At 42.0% G+C, this 10,055-nt stretch overlaps 1 protein-coding gene across 1 annotated transcript; it reads left to right on the top strand.

The window, feature by feature from the left end:
* Positions 1-925: 925 nt before the first annotated feature.
* Positions 926-2,362, top strand: LOC121412421 (uncharacterized protein K02A2.6-like). The gene has a single exon (XM_041605230.1). It carries the CDS (start codon positions 926-928, stop codon positions 2,360-2,362), a length of 1,437 nt encoding a protein of 478 aa, XP_041461164.1.
* The last annotated feature ends 7,693 nt before the right edge of the window (positions 2,363-10,055 follow it).

Here is a 10,055-nt window from a genome sequence, read left to right on the forward strand (position 1 = left end):
GCTGGTTACTGGTCGGTTCACCTAGCAGAGGAGTGCCAGGATTTCACCACATTCCGTACACCATTTGGAAGGTACTGCTTCCAAAGACTACCATTTGGGTTGTGTACTAGTCAGGATATCTTCCAGCAGCATATGGATAGGATTGTCCAAAATGTGCCAGGCTGCATATGCATCGCAGATGACATAGCGATCGTAGGAAGAACGGAGGAGGAACACGATAGGAATCTCTACTTACTCATGGAGACAGCAAAGCAAGACGGCTTAGAGTTCAACAGCTCCAAATGTACTATCAAGAAGGAAGCCATCAACTTCTTTGGTTCCAAGAACACTAGATCAGGTATCTACCCAGATCCGAGCAAGGTAGAAGCTATCACATCAATCCCATCACCCAAGGACAAAGAAGATGTTCAGAGATGCCTAGGATTATTCACATACCTAGCAGCATACATTCCTAACTTCTCAGAGAAGTCAGCGCCACTTCATGAACTTCTACACAAGGAAGTACCATTCATCTGGGACGATGATCATGAACATTCCTTGAACAGCCTGAAAAGTGCAGTATCATCAGGTGCATGTCTACAATTCTATGACCCAAAGAAAGAGATAACTCTTGAGGTAGATGCTTCGATGAAAGGGCTAGGAGCATGCCTGCTCCAGCAAGGCAAACCAGTTGCATTTGCATCCAAAAGTCTTTCCACTGCACAGTCCAACTATTCCAACATAGAGAGGGAAACCTTAGCCCTAGTGTTTGGTATCAACCGCTTCCATACATATCTGTTCGGGAAGGAATTCACCGTCATAACAGATCACAGACCATTGGAGATGATATGGAAGAAACCTCTTAGAAGTGCACCACCAAGTCTACAGAGATTGCTTTAAAGTCCAAGGATGTCGATGTCAAGTCAAGTATCGACCAGGAAAAGACATGATTCTTTCCGATACCTTGAGCCGACTTCCTAATCCCAAGGAAGCACGCGATGTTCCGCTAGATGTCAGAGTGGAATCCATCTGCTCTGAAGCCGAAGATTCGCACCAGATTGACTTGATATACTTCGGACAACACAAGAGAACAGAGCTTCAGAGAGAAACAGCTAATGATCCTGTTCTCAGATCACTATGGCAAATAGTCACTCAGGGATGGCCTGAGACCATCCAAGAATTGCCGACATCCCTTCGTCAATTTTGGTCTTACAGAGATGAAATTAGAGTATCACACGGAGTACTCTTCAAGGGAAGTCAAGTCATCATACCGAAGACACTTAGGAATGACATCCTTAAACAGCGTCATCTAGGACACATGGGAATCGAAAGCTCGAGACGACTTGCTCGTGAGACAGTGTTCTGGCCAAACATCAACAAGGACATTGATCAGTTGATAAAGCAGTGTGAAACATGCCAGAAACACCAAGCAAGACAGCAGAAAGAGCCACTGCATCCCCATGATGTACCACCAGCACCATGGACCAGACTGGGAACTGACTTGTTCATGCTCAATAGACAAGAGTATCTACTCATTAATGATTACTATTCCAAGTATCCGATCATTGCTAAGCTAACCGATACATCCAGTGCAGCTATAGAAAGAGAGATGACGGGAATCTTCAGTCTGTTCGGTCCACCAGAAGAGATTGTGTCCGACAACGGTCCACAATTTGTCGGGAAACCATTCCAAGACATGTGCAAGAAGTGGAATATCAAGCACATCACTTCTTCACCGCACTATCCAAGATCCAACGGATTAGCTGAGAGAATGGTTATTACAATCAAGAATCTGTTGACAAAGTGTTCTCAAACTCTCCAAGACAGTCAACTCGCCATGATGCACCTGAGAGCAACACCAGTTGACAATAACTTGAGATCACCAGCAGAGATGTTGTTTGGAAGACCCATCCGAACCACATTGCCAAGTCACTATCTTTCGAGAGATTCTGCTGCTACCGAGTTTCTCTTGAATAGGCAAGACAAAATGAAGGAAGTGCATGATCGACATGCAAGTTCTGATCTGCCACCACTGCATGTAGGACAGCCAGTGAGAGTTCTGCATCCAAGAGACAACACTTGGATACCAGCCAAAGTATCCAAAGTCTGTGAAGAACCTCGATCCTATGAAGTTTCAACGCCGAACGGAGGAATCTTGAGGAGAAATAGATCTCACTTGAGGGAAGTTCCATCCACCAACCCAACTCCGAAGCGTGTGAGGTTCGACGAAGACCACTCCACAGAAACTCAACCAGAGGAAGACAACGTCCAACGAACACCAATGTCCAACTCTAACGCTAATCAATCTCAACAGACATACTCACAAACTACGAGGTCTGGACGCACTATTCGCAAACCAGAGAGATTCATGTTTGAAGATTGAACAGTACGAACACTAAACTCTCAAACAAAGAAGAGAAAGAGAAGAAAGAAGAACACTGAAGACATTAGTGTAGTTAAAAGTTTATTATATGCATGTATAATCATTGTACATTATTTTTGGTATGTCAAGATAGTGTTTACGAAATTATCAAAAAGACACTATAACCAAAACTTATTGTTTGGAAATATTGATTTCAGGATCAATCCGGTTATCCAAATTATTTTCAGTTTTGCACAAGATTGAAGTTATGTAAAATTGGAGATGCATACAGTTTATCACAAATTGGTATTATTCTTACAAACCAAACAATATCTATATTATCTGATAAATCATAACTAAGCCAAATTACCAAAATTTGCAGACTACCAAAAGTATTGTTTGAAAACAATATTGAAATTTGAAATTCTCAATCTTATCAGAAGAAGGGGGATGTTACGATATCAGTATGGATATCTAAGCACTTCGTACACCTCCTGCAACATGGATACCATGCCTGTTGATTGACCTGCCTAGCTGGCCTGTATAATAAACCTGTATATAAATTCACTACCAAAGTCTCCACCAGAGTCCTTTGCATTGGATCAGGCATAATTGTAGATGGGGTTTGCCAGTCATAGTAGTAGATGAGGATCGCTACTCATAATAGTAGATGAGGGTCGCCAGTCATAAGAGTAGAAGAGGGTCGCCAGTCTTAATTGTAGATGAGTGTCGCTAGTAATAATGGTACAAAGGGTTAGCCAGTCATATTGCTAGAAGAGGATCGCTAGTCATAATAGTAGATGAGGGTCGCCAGTCATAAAAGTAGAAGGGGTTCGCCAGTCATAATAGTAGATGAGGGTCGCCCGTCATAAAAGCAGATGGGGTTCGCTGGTAATATTAGTAGAAAAAAGTTCGCCAGTCATAATAGTTCAAGAGGGTCGCCAGTCGTAAAAGTAGATGGGGGTCGCCAGTCATAAGAGTAGATGAGGGTCGCTAGTCGTAATAGTAGATGAGGATCGCCAATCATTATAGTAGAAGGGGTTCGCAAGTCATAATAGTACAAGGGGTTTGCCAGTCATAATAGTAGATGATTATCGCTAGTCACAACAGTACAAGGGGTTTGCCAGTAATGATATTAGAATAGGGTCGCCAGTCATCATAGAAGCTGGGGTTCGCCAGTCATAATAGTAGGTGAGGGTTGCCCGTCATAAAATCAGATGAGGTTCGCTTGTGATATTTGTAGAAACAGTTCGCCAGTTATAATGGTTCAAGAAGGTCGCCAGTCGTAAAAGTAGATGAGGGTCGCCAGACATAATAGTAGATGAGGGTCGCTAGTCGTAGTAGTGGATGGGGTTCGCCAGTCATAATAGTAGATGAAGGTCGCTAGTCATAAGGAGTATAATGGTTTGTTGAATATAAGGGACGACAGTCATAAAAGAAGATCGATAATAGATAGATAAATGGTTTTATTAAAATTCTCCACATATTGCAGTTTACCAACTGAATTGCATGCGAATTACAAAGCTAAAAATACATTTCATAAATAGTATACATTTCATTGAACAGTAGATGAGGGAAAATGGTTACCGGTCACAATGGGGGAAGAGGTTCGCTAGTCATAATAGCAGATGAGGGTCGACAGTCAAAAAACCAGAAGGAGATCGCCATTCATAAAATTAGATGAGGGTCGCTAGTCATAATGGTAGATGAAGGTCGTCAGTCATAATAGTAAAAGGGGTTCGCCAGTCATGTTACCAAAAGAGGGTCGCTAGTCATAGTAGTAGATGAGGGTCGCCAGACGTAATAGTAGATGAGGGTCGCAAGTCATAATAGTACAAGGGGTTCGCCAGTCATAATACAAATTCTTATCCTACGAGAAATGCAAATAATTTTCATCTTCCTAAAATATGAACGTCACTGTCACAACAATCCATCATTTATCAAGGTCCTGTAGCTTAGAATTCACTAACAGGTGAAATACGTACTGCAAAAATACTTAATTTATTCAAAACAAAGTTCAAAAGATACCTTCTTGAGAAATACAGTGGCTGAAGGATATTTGAGTTATGTATAGCACTTGTATTATTATTGTTATTTTGTTAGGGCATGACACTTTTTTAAGTCTTGGTTCATTGCTTATGTGTATTCTTAAATTATTTTGTTTGTTTTTAGAAATGTTTTTTGCTATATCTGTGTTATTATTGCATTTTCTATAGCACCTTTTCGTTTTAATAATGGGTCGGCCTAATCATAAAGATTTTTTTTCCTTTTTGGCTGATACCCCTCAGTATGATTCTTAACAATAATGCGATTTTTAGTCTTTTACACCGATTTGTAATACTTGTACTTTAACTTTGTATTATATTTCTTTTATATGTATACACTTCTTTTTTTATGTAAAGGTTTTATTGAGAGAATAAGTCATAATAGTAGATGATTATCGCCAGTCATAAGAGTAGATGAGGAACGTTAGTCATAATAGTAGATGAGGTTCGCTAGTCATAACAGTAAATGAGGGTCGCCAGTCATAAGAGTAGAAGAGGGTTGCCAGTCTTAATTGTAGATGAGTGTCTCTAGTAATAATGGTACAAAAGGTTAGCCAGTCATATTACTAGAAGAGGGTTGCTAGTCATAATAGTAGATGAGGGTCGCCAGTCATAAAAGTAGAAGGGGTTCGCAAGTCATAATAGCAGATAAGGGTCTCCCGTCATAAAAGCAGATGAGGTTCGCTGGTAATATAGACCAATTTCACGGCCGGTTTATGTATTTGGCCCTCTATCGGCGACGCCATTGTTGCGGTGGGCAAGTGCGCTGACCGCGATTGGCTCTGTGTACAAATTCAATGGAAGATGACAGATAAGCTCTGATATTGTGTCATTAACTTCATCATAAATCTATAAAATAAAGCATGGACACCTGGGTAGACGATGTAAGACAATGGCCATATCTGACCGATGAAGGTATGATGAATTTTTGCACTTTGGCTACTTTTTCCCTTAGTTTGTCAGTAAAAGTGAGTTGATGATGACCAAGAATCGCTGTTGGTTTTCATCAAGGAGCTCACTACTTGTTGCTAGTAAATTGTGTTAGAGTAGCGGGAGAGTGAACGAGACATAAAGTGAGAGAGAGAGAGGATGAGAGAGGGGAGAGGGGGAGAGAGTATGTGTGAGAGGAGGGGGATAGTGAGAGGGGAATAGTGAGAAAGGGGGGGGGGGTAGTGAGAGAGGGGGGGGGGGCTATCGAGAGAGTGTGTGTGTGAGAGAGAGAGGGATAGCGTGAGATAGAGAGGGAGAGAGAGAGAGGGACTGATATTTCCATCTAAGCATGATCAAATAAATCCCCCCTCCCTCCCCCCACAAAAAACCCCACCACCACCACATTTTATGCAGGCCTATAAGTATCCAAAAGGAGGGGACAAGGCAAGAGAATAAAACAGAGAGAAAGGAGGAAGGGGAAGAGAGGGCCACTGGCGACGCATTCCTTCATCACGGCCTGGAAACCTATGCAGGGAGTACGGCTTCACACACTAATACCATGGTCACATTTGTTCTACGGCGGCCGTACGGCGAGTCGAAAACAGCCGTTTTATCAATTTTGATTCAAACCACCGATATGTAGTTGGACAAAAAATGTTAAAACGGCTGTTTTCGACTCGCCGTACGGCCGCCGTAGAACAAATGTGACCATGGCATAACAGGCTTCACGAGTCCAAGGCGAGTGAATTTCACATTCACTTTGCTTCCAATTCTGAAGCTTTCTCCAATTGTTGTGGCAATTGAACGCAGCACAGCTGCCACCTGAACTTCTCCGATTAATGCTCATTGTGAATCTTACAAGAAATCTGCTCAATTGTTCCAAAATAAAAAAAAAATCGAACGAATGTACCAAATACCCTATTGACTTGTGTACTATAAAAGTTGATTCGCCCACCGCAGCATGGCGACCAGTCTGCTGCCCTCTCACGTTGTGAAATTGGTCTATTAGTAGAAGGGATTCGCCAGTAATAATATCAGATAAGGGTCGCTACTCATAATAGTAGATGAGGGTCGCCAGTCATAAAAGTAGAAGGGGTTCGCAAGTCATAATAGCAGATAAGGGTCGCTACTCATAATAGTAGATTAGCGTCGCCAGTCATAATAGTAGAAGGGATTCGCCAGTCATAATAGCAGATAAGGGTCGCTACTCATAATAGTAGATTAGGGTTGCCAGTCATAATAGTACAAGGGTTTAGCCAGTCATATTACCAAATAAGGGTCGCTACTCATAATAGTAGATGAGGGTCGTCAGTCATAATAGTAGAAGGGATTTGCCAGTCATAATAGTAGATGAGGGTCGCTACTCATAATAGTGGATGAGGGTCGCCAGTCATAAGAGTAGATGAGGGTCGCCAGTCATAAGAGTAGAAGGGGTTGCAAGTCATAATAGTAGAAGAGGTTTGCTAGTCATAATATAAGAAGAAGGTCGTCAGTCATAATAATAGAAGGATTCGCCAGTCATAAAAGTAGTTGAGGGTTGCAAGTCATAATAGTACATGAGGATCGCAAGTTATAATGGTAGATGGGGTTCGCCAGTTATAAGAGTAGAAGAGGGTCGCCAGTCTTAATTGTAGATGAGTGTCTCTAGTAATAATGGTACAAAAGGTTAGCCAGTCATATTACTAGAAGAGGGTTGCTAGTCATAATAGTAGATGAGGGTCGCCAGTCATAAAAGTAGAAGGGGTTCGCAAGTCATAATAGCAGATAAGGGTCTCCCGTCATAAAAGCAGATGAGGTTCGCTGGTAATATAGACCAATTTCACGGCCGGTTTATGTATTTGGCCCTCTATCGGCGACGCCATTGTTGCGGTGGGCAAGTGCGCTGACCGCGATTGGCTCTGTGTACAAATTCAATGGAAGATGACAGATAAGCTCTGATATTGTGTCATTAACTTCATCATAAATCTATAAAATAAAGCATGGACACCTGGGTACACGATGTAAGACAATGGCCATATCTGACCGATGAAGGTATGATGAATTTTTGCACTTTGGCTACTTTTTCCCTTAGTTTGTCAGTAAAAGTGAGTTGATGATGACCAAGAATCGCTGTTGGTTTTCATCAAGGAGCTCACTACTTGTTGCTAGTAAATTGTGTTAGAGTAGCGGGAGAGTGAACGAGACATAAAGTGAGAGAGAGAGAGGATGAGAGAGGGGAGAGGGGGAGAGAGTATGTGTGAGAGGAGGGGGATAGTGAGAGGGGAATAGTGAGAAAGGGGGGGGGGTAGTGAGAGAGGGGGGGGGCTATCGAGAGAGTGTGTGTGAGAGAGAGAGAGGGATAGCGTGAGATAGAGAGGGAGAGAGAGAGAGGGACTGATATTTCCATCTAAGCATGATCAAATAAATCCCCCCTCCCTCCCCCCACAAAAAACCCCACCACCACCACATTTTATGCAGGCCTATAAGTATCCAAAAGGAGGGGACAAGGCAAGAGAATAAAACAGAGAGAAAGGAGGAAGGGGAAGAGAGGGCCACTGGCGACGCATTCCTTCATCACGGCCTGGAAACCTATGCAGGGAGTACGGCTTCACACACAAACAGGCTTCATGAGTCCAAGGCGAGTGAATTTCACATTCACTTTGCTTCCAATTCTGAAGCTTTCTCCAATTGTTGTGGCAATTGAACGCAGCACAGCTGCCACCTGAACTTCTCCGATTAATGCTCATTGTGAATCTTACAAGAAATCTGCTCAATTGGTCCAAAATAAAAAAAAATCGAACGAATGTACCAAATACCCTATTGACTTGTGTACTATAAAAGTTGATTCGCCCACCGCAGCATGGCGACCAGTCTGCTGCCCTCTCACGTTGTGAAATTGGTCTATTAGTAGAAGGGATTCGCCAGTAATAATATCAGATAAGGGTCGCTACTCATAATAGTAGATGAGGGTCGCCAGTCATAAAAGTAGAAGGGGTTCGCAAGTCATAATAGCAGATAAGGGTCGCTACTCATAATAGTAGATTAGCGTCGCCAGTCATAATAGTAGAAGGGATTCGCCAGTCATAATAGCAGATAAGGGTCGCTACTCATAATAGTAGATTAGGGTTGCCAGTCATAATAGTACAAGGGTTTAGCCAGTCATATTACCAAATAAGGGTCGCTACTCATAATAGTAGATGAGGGTCGTCAGTCATAATAGTAGAAGGGATTTGCCAGTCATAATAGTAGATGAGGGTCGCTACTCATAATAGTGGATGAGGGTCGCCAGTCATAAGAGTAGATGAGGGTCGCCAGTCATAAGAGTAGAAGGGGTTGCAAGTCATAATAGTAGAAGAGGTTTGCTAGTCATAATATAAGAAGAAGGTCGTCAGTCATAATAATAGAAGGATTCGCCAGTCATAAAAGTAGTTGAGGGTTGCAAGTCATAATAGTACATGAGGATCGCAAGTTATAATGGTAGATGGGGTTCGCCAGTTATAAGAGTAGAAGAGGGTCGCCAGTCTTAATTGTAGATGAGTGTCGCTAGTAGTAATAGTACAAAGGGTTCGCCAGTCATATTACTAGAAGAGGGTTGCTAGCCGTAATAGTAGATGAGGGTCGCCAGTCATAATAGTAGAAGGGGTTAGCCAGTCATATTAGCAAAAGAGGGTCGGTAGTCACAGAGGAGACCAGTTCGTATTTACTTCATGGGCAATTTTGGTCAAATGACCTTTTATTTCTTTCATCACGATAGGCAGATTTCAAAGCAAGATATTACGTAAGCTTGCCTTACATAGCAGGATGAAGAAATTGAATAGACCAGGTGACTAGAATAGCACACCAATGAACACTTAATGAAGGTATTTGTTGCATTCCTACTTTGAATGCATATCTTAGCATGTTGCACAATGTACTTGACAAACTGTGAAATACCAGTCGTTCGTGGAAACAATGTTTTTTTGTGGATGTAAATGAAAACGACAATTCAAAAGAATATATGAATAATCAAGACATCAAAGTTGGTGCTTATCTCATTAGATTTTAAAGCACCATGTCACTTTAGTACAAATGACCTTCTTCTGATCATGCGTAGAATATTTTGATCGTGCGCAGAAAGGAACTACGAACTGGCTTAGTAGATGAAGGCCGCCAGTCATAATAGTACAAGGGGTTAGCCAGTCATAATAGTAGATGAGGGTCGCTACTCATAATAGTGGATGAGGGTCGCCAGTAATAATAGTAGAAGGGGTTCGCCAGTCATATTTCCAAATAAGGGTCGCTACTCATAATTGTAAATGAGTATCGGTAGTCAGAATAGTACAAGGGGTTCGCCAGTCATAATAGAAGGGTGTCGCTAGTCATAATAGTAGATGAGGGTCGCCAGTCATAATAATAGAAGGATTCGCCGGTCATAAAAGTAGATGAGGGTTGCAAGTCATAATAGTAGACGAGGGTCGCAAGTTATAATGGTAGATGGGGTTCGCCAGTCATAATAGTAGATGGGATCGCTAGTCATAATAGGCACCTTTTGCAAACTTCTACAACGCGAAATTAGAATCGGGTTACTCAAAAGTTAACGATTAATCATAGACTCGATTTTCTAGATTGATTGTACATTGCAGTCAATAGAATCAAACGTAGAAAACTGTTCTACAATCATTGCTAAGTTTTGTGTTACAGGCCCTACAGATCTTGCTTTTCGTATGCAAAGCTCTTTCATACGATACCAGCATACCATGCCATTTGCCTGCCTGAGCTCG

Source organism: Lytechinus variegatus, chromosome 4, assembly GCF_018143015.1.
Source record: "Lytechinus variegatus isolate NC3 chromosome 4, Lvar_3.0, whole genome shotgun sequence".
NCBI lineage: Eukaryota > Metazoa > Echinodermata > Echinoidea > Temnopleuroida > Toxopneustidae > Lytechinus > Lytechinus variegatus.

Coding starts and splice junctions, on each gene's coding strand:
- LOC121412421 (XM_041605230.1), top strand. CDS start 926: ATGATTCTTTCCGATACCTTGAGCCGACTTCCTAATCCCAAGGAAGCA.